The following is a 27,180-nucleotide window of genomic DNA, read 5'->3' on the forward strand; positions in this document are numbered from 1 at the left end:
CGGAAGTACTCCGCGGAGGCGAAGGGGCCACTTCCGACTGGCGCAGGTCGGGCTACGGGCAGCCGCTTCTCCCCGGATCTGCTGCGACCGCAGCCACCATGGGCAAGAAGCACAAGAAGCACAAGGCGGAATGGCGCTCGTCGTACGAAGGTGCGGAGCCCGCGGGCGGGCGGGGCCTGGAGTGCGGGTCCCGGCGTGGGACAGGGTTCCAGGGAAGGGCGTGGTCTGCTCTGGGCGGGGTTGTGGAGGAGGTGCCAGAGGCGGGCGGGGTCCTGTGAGAGGAGGGGCGGGGTTAGGCCGGGAAGGGCACCGCTGCGTTTCCTGGATCACAGAAAGAGGTCATCGGTTTCTCGGGTCCTGTAGCCCCTGTGGACCTCCTCTCTGGCACCAGGAAGACCCACAGCGAAAAGAGGGCCTTCCGCAACGGAACTGGGGTCTTGGGTCCCAGGTCGGGGTGATGTATTTTTCCTGGTAGGAAGGATGCCCTGAATACCCTCAGTGCTGGTTATGTGGTTTGACAGAGGACTGGACACAGCCCTGTCAGTTTGAGAGGCCATCTTTTCCCGTGGTTTTGACAACTCCCTGCTGTCTAGATTCATTGAGACCAGACACCTACCCTTGTGATACCCACAGGGGTGCGGTAGTCCCATCCAGAATTTTGCAAGTTTGACTCACGGTCTGTGTGCAGATTACACAGACACACCACTGGAGAAGCCTCTGAAGCTGGTGCTCAAGGTGGGAGGAAGTGAAGTGACTGAGCTCTCAGGATCTGGCCACGACTCCAGCTACTATGATGATAGGTCAGACCATGAGCGGGAGAGACACAGAGAAAAGAAAAAGAAAAAGAAGAAGAAGTCAGAGAAAGAAAAGCACCTCGATGAGGAGGAGAGGAGGAAGCGGAAGGTAAAGGTGCACTGGCCTGTGATGGGGATGCTGATCATGCCTGGCGAGCCAGTGGGGCTTCCAGGGCATCGTTGGCAAAGGCCTACAGAGTGTCAGGAATGGGTCTTCTTCCCAGTCTGCAGAAGGCAGAGGTGTTCAGGGCCTATAGTACCAATCTAAAATGAGCTCCAGCTGTCCTGTAGCCTCTGTTCTTTGGTACTCATAGGAAGAGAAGAAACGGAAGCGGGAGAAGGAGCACTGTGACTCAGAGGGGGAGGCTGATGCCTTCGACCCTGGAAAGAAGGTGGAGGTGGAGCCACCCCCAGACCGACCAGTGAGAGCCTGCCGAACACAGCCAGGCAAGACCCAACCCCTGGACATGTTTTCTATCTTGTCTATAGCATGGTTATCCACTTGTTGGGGCATTTAATAACAGAAGCGCAGATGCCACAAAGATTAACAATATTGTGTCTCACAAAACTTATACAGTATTGTTTGTTTTTATTTTCTTGAAATAGGGTTTCTCTATGTAGCCCTGGCTATCCTAGAACTTGCTCTGTAGACCAGGCTGGCCTCAAACTCAGAGATCTGCCTGCCTCTACTTCCTGAGTGCTGGGATTAAAAGTCTGAGACACCACTACCTAGTTTACAGTATTTTTAATCTGGTTAAAGTTTACCAATTTTTAGTCTAGAAGTTTAGCTTTATTTGCTTTACAATTCCAAAAAGCACCATCAGGTTAGTGGTCCTTTCATGAGTCACATGAGAAACACATATGGAAACATGGGAATTCTTCTTGGGAAGAAGAGACCCCAACACAGGCTCTCATGGTAGGTATGGAATTACTTAAAGTGACCTCAAGATGACATGTAGGAAGCTAGAGGTCTTTGGTAAGTTTCTGACCTTGGCAGCCAGTGCCAGGGATGACATTTCATGGATTCTCCTGTGGTGGTATTGTGTTCCCCAAAATATTGTGCACTCTAATAAACTTATCTGGGGTCAGAGACAGAACAGCCACAATATTAAACATAGAGGTTAGGCAGTAGTAGCACACGCCTTTAATCCTAGCATTCCAGAAGCAGAGATCCGCCTGGATCTCTATGAGTCAAGGCCACACTGGAAACAGCCAAGCATGGTGACACATGCCTTTAATCCCAGGAAGTAATGGTAGGAGCCAGAAAGGTATTTAAGACATGAGGACAAGGAGCTATAGTTGGTTAAGCTTTTAGGCTTTTGAGCAGCACAGTTCAGCTGAGATTCATTCTGGATGAGGACTCCAGAAGCTTGCAGTCTGAGGAAACAGGATCAACTGAGGAACTGGCGAGGTGAGGTAGCTGTGGCTTGTTCTGCTTCTCTGATCTTCCAGTGTTAACCCCAATACCTAGCATCAGGTTTGTTTTTATTAATAAGATTCTTATTAATTTTATTAATAAGATCCATGCTACAGTCTCCATCTTGGCTCTTAGATTCCCTGGCTTCCAGACTTACTGTATAGGACTCTACAGGCTCTGTTTTTAAGCAAGAATGTCTCTTCCTACATGGAGAGAAACTGAGGAGGCTGAGTGTCAGAACATGGGTTATCGGGAAAGCTAATATTAGAATCAGATTGTGATGGCTGCAAAAGAAATGTTCATGCCTCCTCAGTCTGGGTGGGGATTTTTCTCTTCAGAATTTCATCCTTTGTGAATTTGACAACCCTTGATTTATCAGGGCCACTTGAGATATCTATTATAGTACTTGTGGGAAAGGATGCTATTTGCTAGTAACTTCCGCCCCTGAGCAGCTAGCTCACTATCCTAGTAAATTTTCAGGAAACAACAGTCAGGGACTGTCTTCAAAGTGGTACAGCTGCTGACCTCAGTGAACCTGAATGACACAGTCAGTCATTGTGACCTTCAGAGGGGCTGAAGAGATTAGTGCTGCTGTGGACACACCCTGGACAGTCAGGGACAGTGCCATCAGGCTGACTGAGCTCAGAGACTTAGTTGATACCCACAGTCCTCAAGAGGTCTGTGTGCATTGTGTGTCTCTTCTGCTTCATAGTGAGAATCAGTCTTATGTGACTCATGAAAGGGCCACTAACCTGACGGTGCTATTTGGAATAGTAAACCAAATAAAGCCGAACTTCTAGACTAAAAATTGGTAAACTTTAACCAGATTAAAAATACTGTAAGCTAGGAAGTGGTTGGTGTCTCAGACCTTTAATCCCAGCACTCAGAGAGTAGAGGCAGGAGGATCTCTGGGAGAAGTTTCAGGTGAAGTACTGAACAGGGAGTCCAGAATGAACTCCACCCACACTTTTGCTTCTTCCCTATCTTGTCTAGAAAACCAGACTGGATTTTGATGGGAACTGGAAATAGCCTTATGGTGTTGAGACATGCTGTGTATCCCTTTGCCAATCTGCCTATGTTGAGGGAGCTCTGCCCAAGTTCTCAGTTCTTGCTTGGGCTTCCGATGCTGTGAAGTTCCACAAGCAGATGAATATGGAGATTTCTAATGAAAGAAATGAAGTCTTGCTGTTTGATTTTATTTCCTTGCTTTCTCTTTATAAACTCAGCTGAGAATGAGAGCACACCCATTCAGAGGCTTCTGGAGCACTTTCTCCGTCAGCTACAGAGGTAACCCTGTGTCCCACCTGTCATCTGTCACCCATGAGACAGACACCCCACCTTCTCTAGATACTCTAAACCCCACATCCTACCTCTTGCCTCTACAGTACACTCCCCCACTTTCTCCCCATCTTGAGACACTTTGAACCCTGAATCCCACCCCCTGCCACCACAAGATGTGTGACACTTCATCTTCTCTAGGCACTCCCAGTCTGGCAGGGTGTGAGAGAATACTTGGTGTAGGCCACAACTTTAGGGCCAGGGAGCTCTTTTGCTGCATTCCAACCTGTCTCATCTGAAGTTGGTATTGTGGTGTGGTCTCCAGAGCATTGCCTCTCAGGGATAAGCTGGAACAATGTCATTTTGTTTTTTGTAAAATATCTGTTTCAACCTTAAAAAGACATATATATTTTTCCACTGAGCTTTTAAGAAGCAAATTTTAATCAAATTAAGCAAATTTAGTCAGCTATATAAATTTTTGGATTGTAAAAATTCTTATGTCACTTAGAAATTTAGACTTCAGAGTTTTTTCACTTCAAAGATATCTTTGCTTTCAGAAAAGATCCTCATGGATTTTTTGCTTTTCCTGTCACGGATGCAATTGCTCCTGGGTATTCAATGATAATAAAACATCCCATGGACTTTGGCACAATGAAAGACAAGATTGTAGCTAACGAGTATAAATCAGTCACAGAATTTAAGGTAAATGAGTTTTACTTTCTGAAATAATGTTTGCAAAACTGTGTGTGTGTATGTGTGTGCATGTGGGTATGTCCATGACCACTCACATAATGAACACTGTGTATGTACCTCAGGTCAATAATTTCTTCTAGATGTATTGTTTTATTTTATGTGTATAAGTGAGTATGTGCACCACATGTATGCCTGGTGCCTTTGGAGATCAGAAGAAAGCATATAATCCTCTGGAACTGTAGTTACATATAGTTGTGAGCCACTCTGTCAGTGATTCGGAGCCCCTCACTCCATTTCTCGCTTCTGATTAAAAAAGCAAACATGTTCCTACCAGATAGGAAGTAGGGCTGGAGTAAAGAAGGGATCTTAGAATATTTGTACAGTCTTTATCATAAAATCTACATTTTAATATACAAAAGGAAATTGGAGACTTTGACCAGATTTTCACTGGGAAATTCCTCGTGCAAATAAAAATTCATGGATCATTATGAAAATCTCTGTCTTCCGAAGTTCGTTTTCTGCTGAATTTCATTCCTTCCCTTTTGGCATCATTTGACAAGAATGGAGAACTTTGGTGTTACTTATGTGGCAATTCCTTGTATTTTTCTTCTTAGGCAGATTTCAAATTAATGTGTGATAATGCGATGACCTACAATAGACCAGACACCGTGTACTACAAGTTAGCCAAGAAGATTCTGCATGCGGGCTTTAAGATGATGAGCAAAGTAAGAAACCCACTAGAACAACGGCACTGAGCCGAAGTCTTCTAACTTTCTGTGCCTAACAGGCTCACAATGAATGACACGCTTCATCCATCCGCCACACCCAGGTGCCAACCCCTGCTCTAGACTGCCCTGTCCTCCAGGCACTGCCCCCTTCTGCACCTTCATACAGCTTTGAGGTGCCATTATAAGGGGCTGGTGAAAAGTTCTGGATCTAGGGTCAGTCTGGCTGGATCACAGCAAGCCTTGTGGTTTTGCTTTGTGGGACAGCCTCACTGACCTTCAACAGTACAAGCTTATCCTCTGGCCTTTCCAAGTGGCTTCCTAGATCTATACTGTAAGCCAGGCTGTATGAGCCTCACATAGGCAAGGGACACTTGCTGGGCTCCACCATTCCCTCACCACCATCTCTGGGCCATATCTTGAATGCTGAGCCCTCGCAACCATTCCCGCTGCAGCGTCTGGGAAGGTGGCGATTAGGCCAGGTGAGGCCGTGGCCATCCCATGCCATCCCATCGTCACGGCTCCGTGGCTAAGGGAGAGGTAAAGTCCTGCTGCTCTGTCCTTTCTGATTCTAGGAGCGGCTGTTAGCTTTGAAGCGCAGCATGTCGTTTATGCAGAACATGGATTTCTCTCAGCAGGCAGCTCTCTTGGGCAGTGAAGACCCAGCAGTTGAGGAACCTGTTCCTGAGGTTGTCCCAGTGCAAGTAGAAACTACCAAGAAATCCAAAAAGCCGAGTAGAGAAGTTATCAGGTAAGGCTTGTGGAGTATTGCCTGCAAGCAGGACAGCAATGCTTTGCCGAAACCAGGGCAAGGGGGACCTGTGGCGCATCTCATCCTGCATGGAGGAGCATGGTCTCTAAGGATTTTTAGGTCCCACGAGGCCACATGGTGCTGCCCAGGGGCCTTGAACTGGATGCCTTCCTGGTGCTGGAACTTGAGAGGGCAATGCCATCCTGTTCTGCCAGCCCTGAAATGAGGTGATTGTGTCATGTAGCTGATACTAGCCTATCACTCGTGTATGTTTGCAGACTCTGCATCTTACAGGACAGTTCTGTTGAGTAAGATAGTCACTTATTAATGCTCTCATGCCACCATCACAACTCATGCTACTGATGAATGTGAGATGCAAGGGGCCTGAGACCACTCTCCTATGTGCTAGCTACATGCATTGGGATTTACAGACCCATGGAGCTGGCCCTGCAGTACATTTTGCCTGTTTATCATTACCATGTGATATACATTCTATTTTCTAATATTTACCCCTTTAGTATATGCCCTGCATACATAGCACCTGCTAATGACCTGTGTACTTACTGTGCAGAGTACAATTGCAGTGAGCCTACTCTGGTTATCAGCACTCACCATGAAAGAGTGTCCATAAGCTGACTTCTTTAGTACTGTAGGGAGATGGGCAGCCTAGTGATGAGTATCAGGAAGGTCAGGGTGCTTCAGACATAGCTCCCTGAAGTTTTTCTTCTGTCCATCAGGCCACAGCTAATTAAGGGACCTTCAGAGGACAGTATCTTTATCCCACACCACAAGGTTTTCATGGTGCCCTTTTGTCTCATGGATAGTGAAATATTGATGTTACCTCTTCAGTAGCAGACCCCAGGGAGCAATTAGGCAATCATAGGAAGTTGGAGCCCTGCATGGTTTCATTGTCCAGCATGTGGCTCCTCTGACTGTAGTTTGAGCTATGTTGGGGGACTGAGTAGCTCAGAATGGAATGAATACCACACAAGTAATGGGTGGGAGGTTTCAGTTTTATTTGTAAAATATACTTCTCTCTGGGTTAGTGACCAACCTGTGGCCTAGGATCCCATGAAGTTGAGAGAAGGACAAATTTTCCTCAGGCAGGTTCCCTCTCAACAGACAGCTCTTTCTAGTGCACTGCCCATTGTCCTCTCTAGGGACACCTGCTGCCTTCACGTGTTTCTGGCCTCTCAGATTGCATCAGATTTGCAGAGTTTCTAGTTAGCAGCCTTGGTATAGATGGCCTTGTCACTAAGATTCTTCCCTCATCTGTGGGTTCTTTGGCTTTTAGATAGAACGGATAGTTGTAGAGTTTTTTTCAGAATTCCCAGATTTCAAAGTCTGCGTTTCTATACTGAAGTCCACCAAATGCTACAGATCATGCTTGACTGTCAGTGCCAGTGCTGTGGGACCCTTATAAGAGACACCATTATCCCTGGGCTGGATTTCCAGGGAGCATCTATGTTGGTTATGGGCCCATCCTCTTGTTGCAACATCTCTTAGCCATTTGTGCCAGGGCAGAGAAGAACCTTCCTACCTGTTTCTACTGTCTGCAGGGGATAGGCTAGCTCCACAGTGCCAGTGCTTCTCACTTTGATTCAGAACTCTTCCTCCTTGGGGAGCCCAGTGCTTTTCACAGCTCTACTTTACTGCAAATGTGACACTCCACACAGAGGGGACTCTGTCACATTTTCTTGAATATCTATGTAATTTCTGTCACCTTTTTTTCCCTCTGAGATGTGGAAAGTATAAGGGGTTCTATTTGGTTTGCATTTTTTTGCTCCAGGAATAAGAACATGATTAGAACACATAGGAATGTTATGAGAAGTGGAAGGATTAAACTACCCAGTGCTTCCCTGCTGGCCTCTGCAAGGGGTGTTCATAGAAACTACAGTTGGGAAGCAGTGGGCAGTGCCTATGATGACACTTGGTTTTCATACCTTACAGCTGCATGTTTGAGCCTGAAGGGAATGCCTGCAGCCTGACAGACAGCACTGCAGAGGAGCATGTGCTAGCCCTGGTAGAGCACGCAGCTGATGAGGCTCGGGACAGGATTAACCGGTTTCTCCCAGGTGGCAAGGTAGTATCTGTGGCCCTCCCCTGAGGGCCATGCCACTTGGCCTCAAACACTCAAGTCTTTGTAATCAGGTACCACCATCAGAATTGGGAGTGCTAGGGTCTGGCCAGAGTACCTCCTGGATGACAGGAGTTCAGACCAGAGTCAGATCAGCTCTTTGATTGTCTTGGTCTTATTTCCTCAGAGGAGTCTGAGATCATGTTGGCAGGGCTACTCTGAACATGGAATATGGTATTTCCCCACTACATCCAGCTTGGGTTGGGGCCACTTGTGACTGACCCTATTGCTTAGCTTTGCAAAGCCTTGATTGCCAAGCTTCCCTATAGGTAAAGCCCCCATTCGTAATAAGTATTCACAGGAGTGATACCAGCATTTCCACCTCTTTGTTCATTTGTGGCTCTGCCCTTTTTGTGAGCCATTCATAAATTATTGCTGCCATGTCTTAATGCAGCTGTCTGTGTCCCAGCTATGGCAGAGGGATCCACCCAACTATTGCCTGCTTCTCTGTAGACCAAGGTGCTACCACTCTCAGAGCACCTTTCCTAGTGCAAGGTGATCCAGTGCAGAGCATCTCTAGGTGATAACACAAGCCCCTGAAAAAGAATAAGGGCACATGGTAAGATGAGCCTGTTGTGTTCCACCAGACCTGACATAATCTATCTATCTCAATGTAAGGTCTGTATTAACAGTAATCAGAACTTTACATTCTTTTTCATGTCAAGTCTTCAAAATGTGTATTACATTTTAAATACTGAATGTTGAATTTTGGACCCTCCAGTTATAGGAAATACTGTAAGCTAGTTAGAGGTATGGCTTAGTTGTAGTGCTCTTGCCTACCCTACATAAATAAGGCTTTATGCTCTTTCCCTAGCATTGCAAGAAAGCAAAATAAAACAAAACCCCATAAACACCTTAAAGTTAGTTTTGTCTGTTTGTTTGCTCTTGAAAATATGCCTATTAAAAAGCTCAGCGTCAGTTGTGTTTGCAAGAAGTTCTGTGGGTAGCATTGCACTATGCTTCTGCTGTATTCCATCCCTGGAATTGGTCATTTCTCTGGGGAGCCTTGGTTCCTCCAGTGGGAAACCTTATTTAGAAATGGATATTGTCTTAGAGCTTCTGTTGCTACAGTGGAACACCATGACGTAAAGCAAGTAGGGGAGGAAAGGGTTTATTTGGCTTACACTTCCATATTGCTGTTCATCATTGAAGGAAGTCGTGACACAAACTCAAAATAGAGCAGAAACCCAGAGGCAGGAGCTAGTGCAGAGGCCATAGAGGGATGCTGTTTACTGGCTTGCTCCCAATGGCTTGCTCAAATGCTTTCTTGTAGATCCCAGAACCTCCAGCCCAGGAATGGCACCACCCACAATTAAGAAAATGCCTGGATCTTTTTGGCGGGGGTGGGGGTGAGGGTCAGTGAGGGGTGGGGTGTTGGAGACAGGGTTTCTCTGTGTAGCTTTAGCTGTCCTGAAACTAGCTCTGTAGACAAGGCTGGCCTCAAACTCACAGAGATCTCTGGCTGTCTCTACCTCCTGAGTACTGGGATTAAAGGTGTGTGCCACTACCTCCTGGCTACAGCTGGATTTTATGGAGGTATTTTCTTAATTGAGGTTCCATCCTTTCAGATAACTCTAGCTTGTATCAAGTTGACATAAAACTAGCCAGGACAGATATCCATGTGGTAGGTAAAATGCTGTCAGGTAGAACCAGGAAATGTACCTGTATGGGTATATACCATGTATATATGCAACTTAGAGTTGCTATGTTGGTAACTGTGTTTGCATGTACTGAAATCTTTGTTGTCTGGTGAAACTTCCTGTCCCCTCCAATACCACAGGCCACGTCATGTCTCGTCCCTTTTAGTTTGTAGTACTGCACTGAGAAACCTGACCCTAGTACCCTGGGTATATTGTTGGTACTCTTATCCAGGATCTGCACCTCTACTGCCTCTGCCCCACTTGTTACTTGCTCTCTGACATTCCCACTTACAATCACAAGAGCTTACTCTTCATGCATCTGGCCAGTTCCCTGCACATTTCATTTGCACATGTACACCTTCCACACCCTGACATACTGTCCCTGTATGAGACTGCAGGTGACTATGGGGAATAGTCAAGGCCTTTTGTGGAAGGGTTTTAGTGGAGTAATGTTTCTACCTATCTTAGAGATGGAAGTCTATAGTATGGTATGATGCTTTTACTTAGCTGGCACTCTTCTCATTTTGTTCAGGCTTAATGGATGGTTTTTAATATTTGCTTCTGGGACAAGGCTTTTATTTCAAACTCTTTGGAAGGGGTCATGTGCCTAAGCAGTGCTTTGACCATATATATGTGTCCTTGGTCATAATCAGGTATATTTAATCATGAGTTGGTGCCATCAGTCACAAGCAGGCCAATCAATCTTCAATCCCTGGACATGTGAAAGGGAGTCTCTGGTTCTTTCTCATGGAAAAGTTGGTGGAGAAGTGACTAACATGTCATGTGTCTCTAGTAGATGGCACAAGGTTTACCCTGGGGAATGACATTTGGATGCTGCTTCCTTGCAGATGGGGTACCTGAAGAAGCTTGGAGATGGAAGTCTGCTCTACAGCGTGGTGAATGCCACTGAGCCTGATGCTGATGGTGGGTGCTCTTGCAGGGCTTGGTTGCTTGCATGTTTTCCTCTAAACTCTGTACATACTCGGAGATGCAGAGCATATATAACACATTCACAAGTCACCACTGCTGCTTGCCTGGCTTCCCATTTCTACATACATCCTTGGTGGCATATGTGTGTACAGTGAAGCCTGTATGTGTCATGAAAGGGGCTAGGATGTCATTGGACCTCCATTGGGTTTCTCAGGGTAGTGATAGATTCTTAAGGGCTGAGCTTCGTTGATGATGTAGGAAGGTCTTGTTTCTTGAGTTCTGCCAGCACTGCTTCCTCGTGGGCCAAATGCTGACCTACACTTGAAGTATTCTGGAAGGAAGGTTGGATCATGTCAGGGTAGGTCTTAGTGGAAATGTGAATGCCACCAGGCACACCAGCCTGGAAGGGGGTATTTTATTCATCAGAAGAACGTCTTGAGAAGGTAGTAGCTGTGCATGTGAATGAGTCCCTGAGATTGCAACATATCCACAGACACACTTGGAGATGGTGAGACACAGTGGATGTTGGCTCACACTTTCCTGCTTTGCCCTTGGGCCTCTTGATATTCTTCCTCCCAGCCCTCAATCAGCAGGTTGTTTCATTTTCTCTAGTGTGTACGGGATAGACACTCTGATTTTAACTGTTAGTGGAAACAAATTTCTGTGGTCTTCAGGAGAAACTAGATGAGGTAGTCCATAATTAGGCTAGAAAGTCAATGTGGAAACTGAGGTTCCTGCCAGGAGTGGAGAAATGATGTGCATGTGAAAAACAATAAGCAGATGTGTAACCAGAGGATGGCCATTAAGTGTTGTTAACAATAGGTGCTAAGTGAGCGGTTTGCAAAGGTGTAAGTATTGCTGGCATAATAGCCCACAGATATGATAAGGACAAGCTGGCACCCATTTCTACTTCCCCAGCACTGGGATTATAAGCATGTACCTGTAGCAGGAATCTTAAATGGTCTTATTAATAAAATCAAACCTGAGGCCAGTTATTGGGGTGAATGCTGGAAGATCAGAGAGACAGAACAGGCCACATCTACCTTACCTTGCCGGTTCCTCAGCTGATCCTGTTTCCTCAGACTGGAAGCCTCTGAGTCCTCATCCAGAATGGGTCTCGGCTGAACTGTTGCTCAAAAGCCTAAAAGCTTAACCAGCCAAAAGCTTCTAGTTTCTGGTCTTTACACCTTATATATCTTTCTGCTTTCTGCCATCACTCCCTGGGATTAAAGCCTCACATCTTGGGATTAAAGGCGTGTGTCACCATGCCTGGCTGTTTCCAATGTGGCCTTGAACTCACAGAGATCCGGATGGATTTCTGCCTCCCAAGTAACAGGATTAAAGGTGTGAGTGCTACCATTTTCTGGCTTCTGTATCTAGTGACTGTTCCATCTCTAACCCCAGGTAAGTTTATTAGGGTGCACAATGTTTTGGGGAACACAGTACTACCACATGTACCATTGTGTCTTTAAAAAAAATTTTTTTTTTTAAGTATAGATTTGGGGAATTGAACTCAGAAGTTCATGCTTACAAGGCAAACACTTTGCCAATGGAACCCTCTGTCTAGCTCCAGACATATTTTTTCATGGTATTGACTTTAGGGCAATTACAAAATCAAATTGAAATGGTGTTAGTTTTAAAAATTATATATTGCTTTTGCAAAATGATTTTTAAATGGACATTGTAGAGTCTTTATGCCTCCACCCCTCCCTGTCCAAGGTGCTATAGAGAACAGGCTCGTCACTGCTGAGGCAAAGCTAGCTTGATCATTCCCTCCAACCTGTGTCTCTGCAGAGGAGGAAACACACCCTGTGGACCTGAGTTCACTGTCTAGCAAGTTGCTCCCAGGTTTTACGACATTGGGTTTCAAAGATGAGAGAAGAAGTAAAGGTAAGTACAGTGACTGGTGGGAGCTCTCAGGAGCTGAAGGGGGGCCAGGCAGGCAGTGGGATGATGAAATTGCCAGTTCCTCCTCCATGGTTCTCTTCATGGTTTTGTTACTGTGACTGGATTCAGATTTTAAGACAAATGAAGTTTAGATTCATCAAAGTAGGTGGATTAAAGTCATACTGGGTGGAGAGTGCCTGCTTTGCATTCTGCTCTCCACTAAGGGTGAGTTCTGACTGAGCTCCTAAGCTTCCTCACACAGTCTGCCATTCCCTCCCTTCATAGGAGTCTTGATTCAGGCTCCTGCTAGTTCTTTCGGAGGAGTTCGTTTCTTACATCAGACTTACATTTTAACCATTTGGAGGGTGATGGAGCTGCCTGGCAGCCAGGGGACCTAGACTAGGTGGTTGTGGGTAGCAGCGTGGCATGAGGGAGGAGCAAGTATATATGTGTTTGTGGGGTCTATATTTATAATCGATCTACTAGTGTGTTTTGGAATGTGTGTGGTTATACATACGTGGTAGTATGTGTGCTTGGGTGCTTATAGGACTTGCTTTGACCTGTTCATGTGTTTTAATATGTGTGTCAGAAGACTTGCTTTGGTGTGTGGGTATCTATATGTGCACAGGTATGTGCTTCAAGACTGGAGAGCATTCAAGCTGAATACTTTGTGGGTCTCAGCTAAAAGTATTATCACTTCCTTCCTCTTGAAGGCATAGTAGCCATTCCTGGTCTGAGCCTAGATGTGCTTTGATGACATTTCTTCTGCCTTTACTGAAGTATAGAAGTGTTTTGAAAATATGTGGAACACTTCAACATGTTCCCCTTAGACTTGGCATTTTGTTATATTTCCTGTCTCTGTAGTTATTCCAGACAGATTGTTTCTTGAGTGATGGTATAGGGCCAGGGATGGGATGATCCTTTTCTGTGTCTTTGTTTTTGTTCACCTTTGTTGTGTCCTGTGGCCCTCGCTTTTACTGTGGCTCAGTCACCTCTGCACCATAAGCTTTTACCATACTTCTTTATCCCTTTCAGTCATACACACCATCTGCTTTTCTTGGTATTCACTCTAGGTACAGGGAGGCTTGGTACTGCCTCAGTAGAGGGCATTTTATTTCTGAAATGGTATTTTCTACATCTCTGAATATGAGAGACCAGCCTGCATTTGGATCTTCTGTTAAATTGTACCTTCTGTGATGTGTGATTTACCCACACCTGCCTCCATCCCAACCCCTCCCTTGATACTGCTCACACTTTGGTTTTGAGAGGTTGCTTGTCTTTGGTTCTTAGCTCAGCAGTTTTATCCCCAGGAGGCATTTTTATTACAGGGAAGAAGAGGGGTGTGCAGCTATTGTCCTACAGGAGAGAAGGAATGCTATAGCAGAATGCGGGACAAGGCCTAACTTCTACCCATAGTGGCTATCAATAGAGATTAAGAAACATAGCCATGTAGACATAATCTGGTGTACTATTATAAACCTGGGTAAGAGTGTATTCTGTATTGGTTCAGCTCCTGGTTCTCTCGAGAGAGTTCATGAACTGACTGGTCCCAAGAACCACTTCCTCTTGTCCAACCTCCTTTAACCAAGGATCAGTCTTTGCTTTGTATCCCTTGGTCCACAGGTGTGAAATGGGGTGCTGAGTAGACACTGCAATTATCCATGGGCAGTTTCTGCTACTGAGTTTGTGCTCAAGCAGGAAGAAAAAAGTTAGAACCAAGCATGGGCTTAGGTTGAGATCACCTGGAAGGAAATGCTGGCTGTGCATTGAGCATGACTCTGACCTTCCCTCTGCTTCCGTCTCCTTAGTTACATTCCTCTCCAGTGCCAGCACTGCACTTTCAATGCAGAACAACTCTGTGTTTGGGGACCTGAAATCAGATGAGATGGAACTTCTGTATTCAGCATATGGAGATGAAACTGGTGTGCAGTGTGCACTGAGGTAAGCCAGGTCACACATATGAGATCTGTTTCCTAGTGAGCAGCTTGGCATTGCTGTGCACTCTGGGAAATAAAGCACTGGCTGGAGCAAGGTAGTGTCAGCAGAAACTCCAAGACTATTTGCCACTGTCCATTCCTCTGCCTTAGGCCTGTCTTGCAGTTCAGCTCAGTTTGAAGAAGGCAATGATCCAGGCTATTGCATAAGTATGTGTTAGCAAACTGTGTATACTTAACAAGAAGTTTTTTCCACAATTGTTTTGAGATACGTTCCCTAGAGACTGTTAGTCAGCTGGAGCCATAGTAATCAAGTTCTAGCATCAAGGCCCAAAGAAGGCCTCACTGTGCTGAAAGCTAGGAGGTCTGAGACCCAAGATTTGGCAATCTTGGTTCAGTGCAGACACTGTCTTCACTCCTGTCTTCACGCAGCCTTCCCTCTGCCCTAGTCTCCTCTTCTATGACACTGGTCAGGATGGATCAGCAACTACCCTGGTGCCCCTTTACCTTAATCACTTCTCAGGACACTCCATCTCCAAATACAGTTACATTCTGTGGTGCTGAGGTTAGAACGGCAACTGATGAACTTGGGTGGGGTGAGGAACAATCACATAGGCAAAATTCAGCCCATAACACAGCCTTGAATGTAGCATAAAAGTACATTGTAAAGCTAGAGAGATGACCTAGTGATTGGGTGCATACTGCTCTTGCAGAGGACCTGAGTTCCCAACACTCAAGTCAAGCACCTCATAACTCTCTGTAACTTCAGTTCCAGAAGGTCCAACTCCCTCTTCAGCAGGCATCTACTCATGGTCACACACCCCACACAGACATGCATGCACACATATAATTAAAAGAAATAGTAAATTTTTTTAAAAATACAGATGCAAGACTGCATCTTCATAGTGTCTGTGTTTTGTTTTCTGTACAAAACAGAAGTGGGCCATCTTTGTAGAATTAAATTTTTATGGATAATTAAACTTTGCTAGCCTCTAAAGAAATAGAATCTTTGAAAATACAAAACAGAAAAATTCCATTTAGTCCTTAATAAGTGAATACTCAGATTTTTGTGACCAAAGAGGCAGTAAAAATAAAAGTGAAAAAGGGGGTTTCCTTCAGGAGAGAAAAGTGTGACAAGTCAACAGCTTAAGTTCCATAATCAGAGCACATGCTGGCTAGCAAGCCCCTATCTTTCATGTCACCTGTACTGAACTCTACTCCTGGAGGGCACTGGGAGCAGGTTGTCCCCAGGCCATTAACATCCTACTCTCTTCCCCAGGTGTCTGCTTCTGGAGTGTGTTTGAGTTACACATGTCCCACAGAAACATTGGGTTCCATGTGTCCCACAGAAATACCTGAAGATGGCAGCACCTCACAGTTGCAAGGGCAATATAATAACAAATGCCCCAGGGCTGTGGGGTCATCAGGGTTGATCTGTGAGCACTTCAGGTCTCCATCCTCAAGATCTGCCCTCTGTACTCATGGTCAGAGTATCCCAGATAACCCTGCATTCTGTATCTGTATCCCAGATATCCTGTATGCTGTATTCTGTCAGCACATGGGTTTATCTAGCTTTATAGCTCTAGGCCAGCAGCCCTGCTTCTCTCTCTGAAGCCCTTCAAGGTCTAGGAGTCTTATGAAGTCATCCATCCTTGATGCTTTATTCTAGGGAATTTTTGTTCTTTGACTACATCTTAAATTTTACTTTTAAGCTAATATATTCATAGGATTCAGAAATCAAAATGTACCAAAGGTATGCCCTGACTCTTACCCTCACCCCTCCATATCTGCCCACTTACCACTTCTACATCCCATGCTGCCTATGTCAGACTGGCAGATACAGACAGCCTTCTTTAGATTAACCAGTATGTCTTACGATTTTATGTGGATTATGAACCTGCATGTGTTACTGCCTTTGTTTTTTCCTTTTATTTTCCTGAAGACCTTTTAATCTTTTTTTTTTCCCTGAACCACTTTGAAAATTGTTAAGAGCTGTCAGGTCCAGGTCCAGTCCTCCACACTCCACACATACCTAGGAAGCTCCCAGAAGGCTGAGGAGAGGTGTTGGCAGTGGACTTCTGGAATCAGTCATTGTCACTGTTGGGGGTGAATCTTGAAATTGGAATGTGATGCTTTTTCAGCACATTCCCTCACATGATTCCTTTCTAGCCTACAGGAATTTGTGAAGGATGCTGGGAGCTACAGCAAGAAAATGGTAGATGACCTCCTGGACCAAATCACAGGTGGAGATCACTCAAGGATGATCTTCCAGCTGAAGCAGGTGGGATTTGAAGTTGCTGTGCCTTTGTGGGCACAGGCTCTTGGTGCTACTCCAGTGCAGAGAGCCCATCCAGCCCCCTAGGTTCCAGGGAGGCAGGCTCTGGAGGTCATTTGCTGGGTTTTCTTGGCTCATTGAGCATTAGGTTACGATTTTAAAAGCTGTCTTTTAAAAGGTTTGACAGATGCTTGTCATGTCTTTCTTAACCTGTGCTCATGTTTCTTTCATTGGCCATCATCATTCCTCCTGATCTGAAGGCTGAGCTCTTCTCTGCTTTTGTGTATCTGAACATCTTTGCCTTTACCTTTGAAACTTGTTTTCTCTTGGCATGGGTCTAGGTGGACTTTTCGTTCTACTGTAACAGAGACTAACATTGTTTCTGAAGAAGCATCTGTGGCCCTTTGTGTCTTTACTTTCTGTTTGTGATGTGTCTGTCTGTCAAGACTAGGCCTGACACACTGTAACCTGAGGCCAGCTCAGATCCACAGTGTATATGTTCACAAGCCAAAGATGTGTTAATGTTCAGGTTAGACATGTGTGTGCAGTACAGTATCTGCTGGACAGTACTGGTAAGATTTTTTTTTCCATTACTAGGGATCAAATACAGGGCTATTTACAGTCTAGACAAGTGTTCTACCACTGAGGCACACCCCAGTGCAAAGATAATTGGATTTTATTTGTGTGTGTGTGTGTGTGTGTGTGTGTGTGTAAGAGAGAGAGAGAGAGAGAGAGAGAGAGAGAGAGAGAGAGAGAGAGAGAGAGAATGTGTGTATGTAGTGCATATGGATGCCAGAGGTCAGCCTCCAGTGTTGCTCCTCAGGTACTTGATTTTGGGTTTATTTGTTTGGTTTTGGTTTTTTTTTTTTTTAGATAGGGTCTCACTGACCTGGAGCTAGCTGGATGGACTAGGCTGGCTGGCCACCGAACCACAGGAATTCACAGGGATTCACCTGTCTCCATCTTCCCAGTGCTGGGACTACAAGTATACACCATGTCCAGCATTTTCTGTGGGTTCTAGGGATCCACCTCAGGTCCTCATGCTTGTGAAGCAAGTATCAAACAAAGATTTTGCTTTCTTCATTTGAAGAGCATTGATCTTCATTTTTGATAGGAAGTTAAGTTACTTGTGATCTTTGGTCTAAGGCAGACATCATTCCAGGGCTGTGTGACCATAATGCTGAAAAGTGGTATTGCTTGCTGGGTCTCTTCTCATGGTCAAAGTTTCCCAGAAGGTCTCTGCTCTGCCTGGGTGGAGTTCTAAAAAGTATCTGTCCATATTAGCTCTGTGACAGTTTTGGCCTTTGGCCCCCATAGCTCTTGGCCTGGCCTGGTAGCCTCCTCTTTGTCTGAAGAAAGGAGCTTAGAAATCTTATGCCTCATCTAGAATTCAGGCTTACCCAACATGTATTTGGCTCCTGTTCTGGTTGCCATTCTTCACATGTGTTTCTTTCCAGGCAAGAAGTTAGCCTTAACACAGGCCATTTATTTAAAGCCCTTTTCTTCCTACTTTGTGGGTGTGTGATGTCTGATGCACATATGAAGAAAGAAGGACAGATTTCGAGAGTTATCTTCTTCCACTATGGACCCCAGGGACTAAACTCAGGTTACCAGCCTTGAACAGCAAGTGCTTTTACCCAATGAGGCATTTGCTGGCCCAGCATCGGCCATTTCTAGTTACATCTTGTCTGGTATGGCAAGAAACTGTGCTCTCCCTCTCCCCCTGAAATGAGGCTGTTGGTGAACTCTGGGCTCATTGTCTAGCGTGAGTTCTGTCAGTAAGGTTATGATTTCACAAACACAGCAACAGTAAAACTGCCGAGTCCTCAAAGGAATGATGCTAGAGGGATCTTCTGCAAGGAACAAATGGTAAAATAAAGGCCACATTTCTAATTAAAAGTTGGTGAAAATAATTGCATAACCAAATCTCAGAAACATTGGGACCAAAGTCATGGATGTGGAAGTACATCCTGAATCATCCCCTTTGAGAAATGTGCATGAAAATAGGGCGTTTTTAAAGGTGTGTTCTAGTCAGAACACAGGACAAAGGTACCATGGGGAACATGGAGCTCATCCCATTTCAGCAGTGGAGTAGATGTTACCACTGCCTCCATCACACCACATCCTGACTAAATATCCAGGCCTGTTTTTCTCAAGCTGCCCATTTTTGTTTGTTTAAACATTGGCTTCGATATAAATTTGGGAATCCTCTTACCCATATCCCCCTTCACCCTAACTCCAGCATGGTATCTGAGCACTTGGCTGATATGGAATGAGCTGACCAGTTGTGGTCTAACTTCACTACCACCTATGAAGAGTCCTATAAAAGCTCTGCTTCAGCCGTGGATGTAGTAAGGTTATGATGAGAACCCCAGGCAGTGAACAAGCCACTGTTAGTGTAATGTGAATGAATTACCCTGTAAAAGTGATGGAAAAACTTGTTTCCTGTCTTGTTACTTGGCAGAGGAGAAGCATCCCCATGAGACCTGCAGATGAAGTGAAGGTGGGTTTCCCAAGGATGGAAATAGAAGCTGGGCTCTCGGGGTTTGAGTGGTTCCTAGTCATTGCAGTGAGTGGCCAGATAGCCTCTTGTCATTCCATTCAGCAGCTGCTAGCTTCTGAAGAGGGCCTCAGTGGCACTGCTTTCCTGTCATCTACTTGTCTTAGTGAACTGAAGAGAGGGATATAATCTAAGCTGAGAAACAAGTTCAGAACAATCAAGGATGGTGGGGACCCTTTCCCTGTGTGACTTGACATGATAGGCAGCACTATGGGCTTGGGCTGCAAAGTTTATCCACTGGCCAGCAGAGACCTAGATGATCAAGTGTAGGGTTGAGTCTCAGATCCCAGGGAATACTGTGAGGCCCTAGTATGAGGACATGAGCAGAAGCTGGGCACCAGGAGTTCCCAGAGCCCTGGGAGACTGCAGTCTCCCCCTTGCTGGGAGAGAAACCTTTGGTTTCGAATCTGTCACATTGTTCCTGAAAAAGGTGGTGGAGGGCCCTTGAGTTCCATGTATGTACTTGGTCTCCCTGTGGCCTACCTTCTGTATTCCCGTAGTGTTAATGAATTCCCTAAAAGGTTAGCAAAGGGTGTTTTCTCTTAATAGAGATTAAAGTTGTCAGAGGTGTATTGATCTGAGTAGATCCCTGGACATGGATTTGCACTTCCATTAATAAGCTTAGATTCCATGTTCCTTGGACTGTAGCCTCTAGAATAGTGCTCATTTATGTTACTGAGAGGTGGGCTCAAATTTAGCATATCCTGTTGATTTATGCAGCTGGCATTAGCTGACATTTGTGCTGTCTGTTTAATCAATATTTTTCTCACCTTCTGCAGGTTGGAGACCCACTGGGAGATAGTGGTGGCCCTGTTCTGGATTTCATGTCAATGAAACCATACCCTGATGTTTCTCTGGATGTGTCCATGCTCAGCTCTCTGGGTGAGGCATCCTGAGCACTACTTTATGTGGTTTCTCACATGGACTCCATCCCTACCTGTGATGTGTGATGTGTGATATAGTAAGAAAACATCATTTGGTTCCCTGTATTCACAAGCTGCCTTGGCAAATAACACAGCCAAGAAGAATCTGTGGGGTTAACTTACCACTAGTCAGAACAATAAACACCCTGGGGCTGTGGTTAGGGCCTAACTGTACCTCAGCATATGGGATCAGATGCTGTCTCCAGGGACAGTGTCAGAGCTAGAGGACGAGGACATCGAGGTGATATCTGCTGGTTGCCCTAGGAGTTAAAAACCCAACTGAGACTGGTGTCAGAAGTACTGTGTAGCTCAGTGGTGGAGTGCTTGCTTAGCATGAACAATACCCTTGGTTCAGTTCCTTTTACCAAAAATACCTAAAACAAAAATGCCAAACTAAACAAACCACCAACAAAAAGCACTGGTTTTAAGAGACTAGGAAATAGAACTTAAGTGTGTTTTCTTCAGATTCCCTTGGTCAGACTGCTAGGTTTGGCTGAACAGAAATGACATCTGTCACTGACCCCATACAGGTCTGGTGCATGCCAGAAGCCACAATTAGCTCTTCTGACTTGAAGCTGAGATGCTTGGGTTATAAAGCATTTTGGTTTGCTTGTCTTTAGATTTGTTCTTTTCAGACCCTGGGGTTTCCATATCCTTTACCAAATGTGGAAATTCCTGGATAGAATTCCTTGAGTTACCAGCCTGCCTTCTTATGCAAGTAAGCGTCCTGGTTCGTGTCTCTGTCTGCTGCGGCTGACCATGTCCTCTGCCAGTTGAGCATCTAAGGGCTTTCCTCTCCTTTGCTCTGGTCACCCTTATCTTGGGAAGTCCCACTCAACTTGACTTGCCTCCTGAAGTTACACTTCTGCCTTCTAGTATTGCAGTGCATTAGCCTCAGGCACTGTTTAGTGCTCTGCCTGCTAACTATCTCAGGTGTTTGTACCCTTTCACTCCATGATTTGGGACATGTTTTCTTTCTTCTTTATAGGTTCTTTTACAGGTGTCAGAGTTTATATCCTGGGTGCTAGGTTGGGTGATGGTTTGGATTATGGCACCCTGTGCTCTCAGACCAGTAAATGGCTTGAACCCCATGGACCATTGCCAGGTCTTGTTGGGAATGGCCCAGACACACCTTTTGGGGTTTTGTTTGTTTGTTTGGGGGGGGTGTTTGTTTTTAACATTTCATTTTATTTTTGAGATAATATAATAATAAAATTTCTTGCTGGGCAGTGGTGGTGCATGCCTTTAATCCCAGCACTCGGGAGGCAGACGGATCTTTGTGAGTTTGAGGCCAGCCTGGTCTACAGAGCGAGATCCAGGAAAGGCACAAAGCTACACAGAGAAACCCTGTCTCAAAAAAAAAAAAAAAAAAAAAATTATTCTTTCTCTCTCTCATGTATCCATCTCCACTCACTTTCAAATTCATGGCTTCTTCTTTATTAACTGTTTTTACATGGGTATAATGAATATATATAGATATAGATATAGATTCCTAAACATAACCTGTTCGGTCCATATAGTGTTACTTGTATTATGTTTTTCTCCCCCCCCCTTTTTTGTTTTTATATTTGTGTTTTAATTTTACACATCAGCCATGGGTTCCCCTGTCCTACCCCCTCCCACTCCCACCCCCACCTTCCCCCCAATCCCCTCCCCTCCATTCCCATCTCCTCCAGGGCCAAGACTCCCCTGGGGATTCATTTAAACTTGGTGGATTCAGTACAGGCAGGTCCAGTCCCCTCCTTCCAGGCTGAGCAAAGTGTCACTGTGTAAGCCCCAGGTTCCAAACAGCCAGCTCATGCACTAAGGACAGGTCCGGGTCCCACTGCCTGGATGCCTCCCAAACAGTCCAAGCCACTCAACTGTCTCACTTATCCAGAGGGCCTGATCCAGGTGGGGGCCCCACAGCCTTTGGTTCACAATTCATGTGCTTCCATTCATCTGGCCTTTTGTCCCCATGCTTTTTCCAATCCTGGTCTCAACAATTCACGCTCCCACAGTCCCTCCTCCTTCTCGACAACTGGACACACGGAGCTCTACCTGGGGCCTGGCTGAGGATCTCTACATCCACTTCCATCAGTCACTGGATGAGAGTTCCAGCCTGACTGTCAGGGTGTTTGGCCATCTGATCACAAGGCTAGGTCAGATCAGGCTTTCTCTTGACCACTGCCAGCAGTCTATAGAGCATGCATCACTGTGGACCTCAGGGGACCTCTCCAGCACTCTGCCCACTCCTGTTCTCATGTGGTCCTCATCCATCAAGGTCTACCATTTCTTGTTCTCCCTTTCTGTTCCTGATCCAGCTGGGATCTCCTGCTCCCCCAAGCCTCCCTTCCCTCAAACCTTGCCCTTCATTTCTGCCACTCTCGTTCAGGTTGTTCATGTAGATCTCATCCATTTCTCTGTCATTGGGTGATCTTTGGGTCTTTCTTAGGGTCCGTTTTCTAGGTAGCCTCCCTGGAGTTGTGTAGCAGTCTAGTCATCTTTGTTTTACATCTAGTATCCTCCTATGAGTGAGTACAAAAGCAATCTACAGATTCAACACAATCCCCATCAAATTACCAACACAATTCTTCACAGATCTGGAAAGAATAATACTCAACTTCATATGGAAAAACAAAAAACCCAGGATAGCCAAAAGAATCCTGTACAATAAAACAACCTCTGGAGGCATCACGTTCCCCGACCTCAAGCTCTACTATAGAGCTACTGTAATAAAAACAGCTTGGTACTGGCATAAAAACCAACATGTAGACCAATGGAATCGAAGACCCTGACATTAACCCGCACACCTATGAACATATAATTTTTGACAAAGAAGCCAAAAATGTACAATGGAAAAAAGAAAGCATCTTCAACAAATGGTGCTGGCATAACTGGATGTCAATGTGTAGAAGGCTGCAAATAGATCCATATCTGTCACCGTGCACAAAACTTAAGTCCAAGTGGATCAAAGACCTCAACATAAATCCAGTTACTGTGAACCTGATAGAAGAGAAAGTAGGAAGTACTCTTGAACGCATTGGCACCGGAGATCACTTTCTAAATATAACACCAGTAGCACAGACACTGAGAGAAACAATCAATCAATGGGACCTGTTGAAACTGAGAAGCTTTTGTAGAGCAAAGGACATGGTCAACAAGATAAAGTGACAGCCTACAGAATGGGAAAAGGTCTTCACCAACCCCACATCTGACAGAGGGCTAATATCCAGAATATATAAAGAACTCCAGAAATTAGACATCAAAATGTCCAACAGTCCAATTAAGAAATGGGCTATAGAACTAAACAGAATTCTCAACAGAGGAAATTCAAATGGCTGAAAGACATTTAAGGAATTGCTCAACATCCCTAATTATCCAGGAAATGCAAATCAAAACGACTCTGAGATACCGCCTTACACCTGTCAGAATGGCTAAGATCAAAAACACAGAAGACAGCTTATGCTGGAGAGGATGTGGAGCAAGGGGAACTCTTTCACTGCTGGTGGGAATGCAAGCTTGTACAGCCACTTTGAAAATCAATATGGCGCTTCCTTAGAAAGTTGGGAATCCATCTCCCCCAAGACCCAGCTGTAGCACTCTTGGGCATATACCCAAGGAATGGTCAATCATACCACAAGGGCATTTACTCAGCTATGTTCATATCAGCATTGTTTGTAATAGCCAGAACCTGGAAACAACCTAGATGTCCTTCAACTGAAGAATGGATAAAGAAAATATAGTACATATACACGATGGAGTACTACTCAGCAGAGAAAAACAATGACATCATGAGGTTTGCAGGCAAATGGATGGATCTAGAAAAAATCATCCTGAGTGAGGTAACCCAGACTCAGAAGGACAAACATGGTATTATGTTTTTCAAGGCTGACTATTTGGCATTGAACAACCAGTTGATCTCTTCCCTGAGAGATACCACCTCTTCCCACGTCCAGTTTTCCTTAGTTGCCTATAGTTCTTTACGTGAGACTGAGGCCTCGTGGGCTTTTACCTGTCTACTTTAACATGACCATTGGCATCGTCCTTGTTCAGCCCACGTTTGGGCAGTCATGTTGGTGAGACTGTGGATGTAGTTTCTGATATTATTAGGAGACACAATCTCCCAGCATGCTCCCTGATCCTCTGACTCTTACAGTCTTTCTCCTTCCTTTTCCATAATGTTCCTAAGGCCACTCTTAATACAGGGCAAAGTGGGCTCCTGGTTCCTCTGGCTAAGCTGTGTCCTTTCACAGGTTCAGGGTTCTTTGCTGAGACAAGTCAACCCTAGGCCCCAGTCTATTCCTAGACTTGGGATCTGGGTGGAGACCCTGCTCTGGGTACTTATTTGCATACTCTGTCCACTTTTTCTGTTTATGGCAGGAGGCCAGCATCAGACAGACACATCTTTCCTGTTGACAAAATTGTCCATAGTGTTGGTGCATTGGGTGGCTGAGATTCAACATGGCTTTCTGCTTGAATGAGAGAAACTGGGTCTGCTCCCTTGCAAACTACCAGCCCTGGCCTGTCATCAAATGGGGTTCCCTCTGCTGTGAGCTCCTCCAGCAGTGGTGCTATAGAACAGTTGTGCTCTGTGTCTGGTCTGTGTGTGCCAACTGCATTTACCAGCATGCACCATTTTTGTCACATAGGGAAAGTGAAGAAGGAGCTGGACCATGATGACAGCCACTTGAACTTGGATGAGACAGCCAGGCTTCTTCAGGACTTGCACGAAGCACAGGCAGAGAGAGGAGGCTCCCGGCCGTCCTCCAACCTCAGCTCTCTGTCCACTGCCTCTGAGAGGGAGCCGCACCCTCCAGGTAAGTGCCTCACATGGGCTAGTAGCCCCTTGTCCTGGAGCAGTGCTGCTGTCACGGGCCCCAGATAGTCTTGGTTGGGCCAGCTTGTGTAGCTCATTCTGGCATAAGACCAAGGGAAATCAGGGCTGCACCCTTGCCTGCCATGCCTGCCACTGGAACTAGATACCTAAGTTATGACAGGCTCTGAGCTAGCCCCACAGCTCTTGTCTTTCCGTTGGCCATACTTGACTGTTGAAGGACCAGATCTGGGTTAAAAAAGCAACAAAGAAACCCCCACCCCAAGTATACTTTGTTGCAAGAGAGAAATACACACCTAACCTCTGGGGGATAATTGCCCATCCCTAGGACAGCTTAATTTTTTTCATTTGAAGTTTTATCTTCTATGAACTGTTGCTTAGGCTTTAAAGCCTTCTGGCAGCTTACTAACATAGCGTTTGACTTTCTGGCAGCTTACTAACATAGCGTTTGACTTTCTGTTTGTTTTTTTCCTTGTGAATTCTGGCTTGACACAAATATTACCCTATTTGCCTTTGAGTAACTAGATAGACTCCTTTGTTTGCTTTTCCTTTTTCCCATCACCTCTTGATTGCTTTTGCACTTTAAAATTTACATGCTGATACAAGTCATTGACATCCAGCAGAACCTCCTCTTCCCACATAGGTCCCATCCCATCATAGGACTCAGCAAAGCCATTATAGCTGCATATCAATCCTGAGATCTGCTCAATCAGCATCTTAACTTTCTGTGAACACATTGCTGTTCAGTCTGGTGAACACAGCATCAAACACTGCTTCTTGCATGCTAGTTTCTTCAGTAATTGTCTGTCTTCTCTGTGATCTTCTAGTCCCTGATATTTGTGGGAACTTCAGCTAAAGATAACCAAGTCTGCCTAGCATAGCAAATGAGCTCAGCCTTTAGGGCTCCTTTCCTTTGCCTCCACTGCCCTTTGTTCTCTTTTGACCTCACGTTCATCCTGAAGTATTCTGAGTACAGAATGAATCCTGATCTTTTCAAAGGAAACCTGGCTGTAGCTGCTGGAAGAAAGACTAAGATTTTTTTATTCTGATCACCTTGTGAATCAAAGTAGAGCCTGAGAAGGTTGCAGGGGCATCCCTGATTCAGATTGGGATACAAATGCACCTGTGTCTGGTGCCAGGGAGGACATTTCTCTTTGTAGATATCAGTCACAAATATTGGTTTTTATAAGCTTTGCAGATCTGTTTGGTGTGCTTAAATGCTGTGTTCTTTTAAACCTACAGGAAGTCCTTCTCGCCTTAGTGTTGGGGAACAGCCGGATGTCACCCATGACCCTTATGAATTCCTTCAGTCTCCAGAACCTGCAGCTTCTGCCAAGAACTAACTTGTGGGCTTTCTAGATTTTCTTTTTTTCCCCTAAGCTTTATTTGATACACAGTTTTTGTCACAAAACAGAAACTTTTGTCTCATCCTCTTTGGCATGTAGCAGCCTGAGGAAGATGGTGGCCTGTCTGTCCTGTTATGTCCCCAGTAGAGGCCCAGCAGCACTGAGTGGTGTCCCTTAAGTTCTGGGCAGTGGCAATAGAACATAACAAGGGTTGGTTTCTTCTGAGCCCCAGAAACCAAGCTTGTTTGTGATAATGTGCACAGTCATTCTACATGAGTCCTGCACATCTGTCTTGCAGTTCTCTAAGGGGAGCTTGAAGAACAGGCCTTTAGAGGGTAGCCTCTATTTTCTCTTTGGTCACTTGAGGATGGAGTTGTCTCCATGAAAAATAATGAACCACCCCACATTTTAGAATGAAGTATTCAGAGCCATAAAATGTTTTAAAACTGGATGTATTTGCTGAGTACCTGTTTGTATTTGCAAAATACATGAACACGGGTCCTAATAAAGAAATGCCTAAGGTCACTGGTGACTCCATGATCATTTTGTCTGATGTGACAGTGGGGACACCTGTTGTATCCTGTAGAGCAGTTGGGCATCCTGTTCCTTTTCAGGAATAAAAAAGCAAAGAAGACCCCACCTTCACAGGACAGCTGCAGATGGACATTAGGTTTTGCGGGGAGAAGGGCTGTGGCTGGAGGGGTATAGTAGATGGCATTCCTGGTATTCCAGCAGGGCTGGAAGCAACAGTGGTCTATGGGAGTCCTTGAGATTTGCCACAGTCATTGGGAAAGGACAAAAAACATCTCACATCTGGATTGAAGTATTAGTTAAGTGATTGCAGCTGAGTCTGATCTGAGCCAGGAGCAGCACTTGTTAAAGACTGCCTGCTTCCTGGGACCAATGTCCCTTGGCCTTGAGACTGCCACCTCTCTGTTTAGGCTAACTCAGCTCTAGACCAGTGCTCCCACTGGGAGGGAGACTAGGAAGGTTGATTCTGGGTCTGCAACATCATGTGATACACTGTGCTGCTCCAATTTCCAGGAGACTCCCAAGCCTAGGCAATTCTGCAGC

At 45.3% G+C, this 27,180-nt stretch overlaps 1 protein-coding gene across 3 annotated transcripts; it reads left to right on the plus strand.

Moving 5' to 3' along the window:
• The first annotated feature begins 7 nt into the window (after positions 1-7).
• Brd9 (bromodomain containing 9) lies at positions 8-26,631 on the plus strand. Of its 3 annotated transcripts, none has more exons than XM_036206781.1 (16): positions 8-150; positions 689-903; positions 1,109-1,241; positions 3,438-3,498; positions 4,047-4,191; positions 4,797-4,907; positions 5,483-5,658; positions 7,609-7,741; positions 10,284-10,359; positions 12,160-12,255; positions 14,061-14,193; positions 16,356-16,467; positions 18,926-18,964; positions 19,801-19,903; positions 24,576-24,743; positions 26,003-26,631. In XM_036206781.1, exons 1-16 carry the CDS (start codon positions 99-101, stop codon positions 26,101-26,103), a joined length of 1,854 nt encoding a protein of 617 aa, XP_036062674.1. In that variant the 5' UTR covers positions 8-98; the 3' UTR covers positions 26,104-26,631. The 3 variants fall into 3 exon arrangements, with proteins under 3 accessions (XP_036062674.1, XP_036062675.1, XP_036062676.1); XM_036206782.1 differs by having other exon boundaries at positions 5,543-5,658; XM_036206783.1 differs by having other exon boundaries at positions 5,546-5,658.
• The last annotated feature ends 549 nt before the right edge of the window (positions 26,632-27,180 follow it).

This window comes from Onychomys torridus, chromosome 15 (genome assembly GCF_903995425.1).
Source record: "Onychomys torridus chromosome 15, mOncTor1.1, whole genome shotgun sequence".
NCBI classification, from domain to species: domain Eukaryota; kingdom Metazoa; phylum Chordata; class Mammalia; order Rodentia; family Cricetidae; genus Onychomys; species Onychomys torridus.

What these genes read in the sequence shown, in the direction of transcription:
- Brd9 (XM_036206781.1), top strand. Translation starts at nt 99, where the DNA reads ATGGGCAAGAAGCACAAGAAGCACAAGGCGGAATGGCGCTCGTCGTAC. An exon ending in TTTCTCCGTCAGCTACAGAG is followed by an intron (nt 3,499 to 4,046) that starts GTAACCCTGTGT and finishes CTTTGCTTTCAG; the next exon opens with AAAAGATCCTCATGGATTTT. An exon ending in AATCAGTCACAGAATTTAAG is followed by an intron (nt 4,192 to 4,796) that starts GTAAATGAGTTT and finishes TTTTCTTCTTAG; the next exon opens with GCAGATTTCAAATTAATGTG.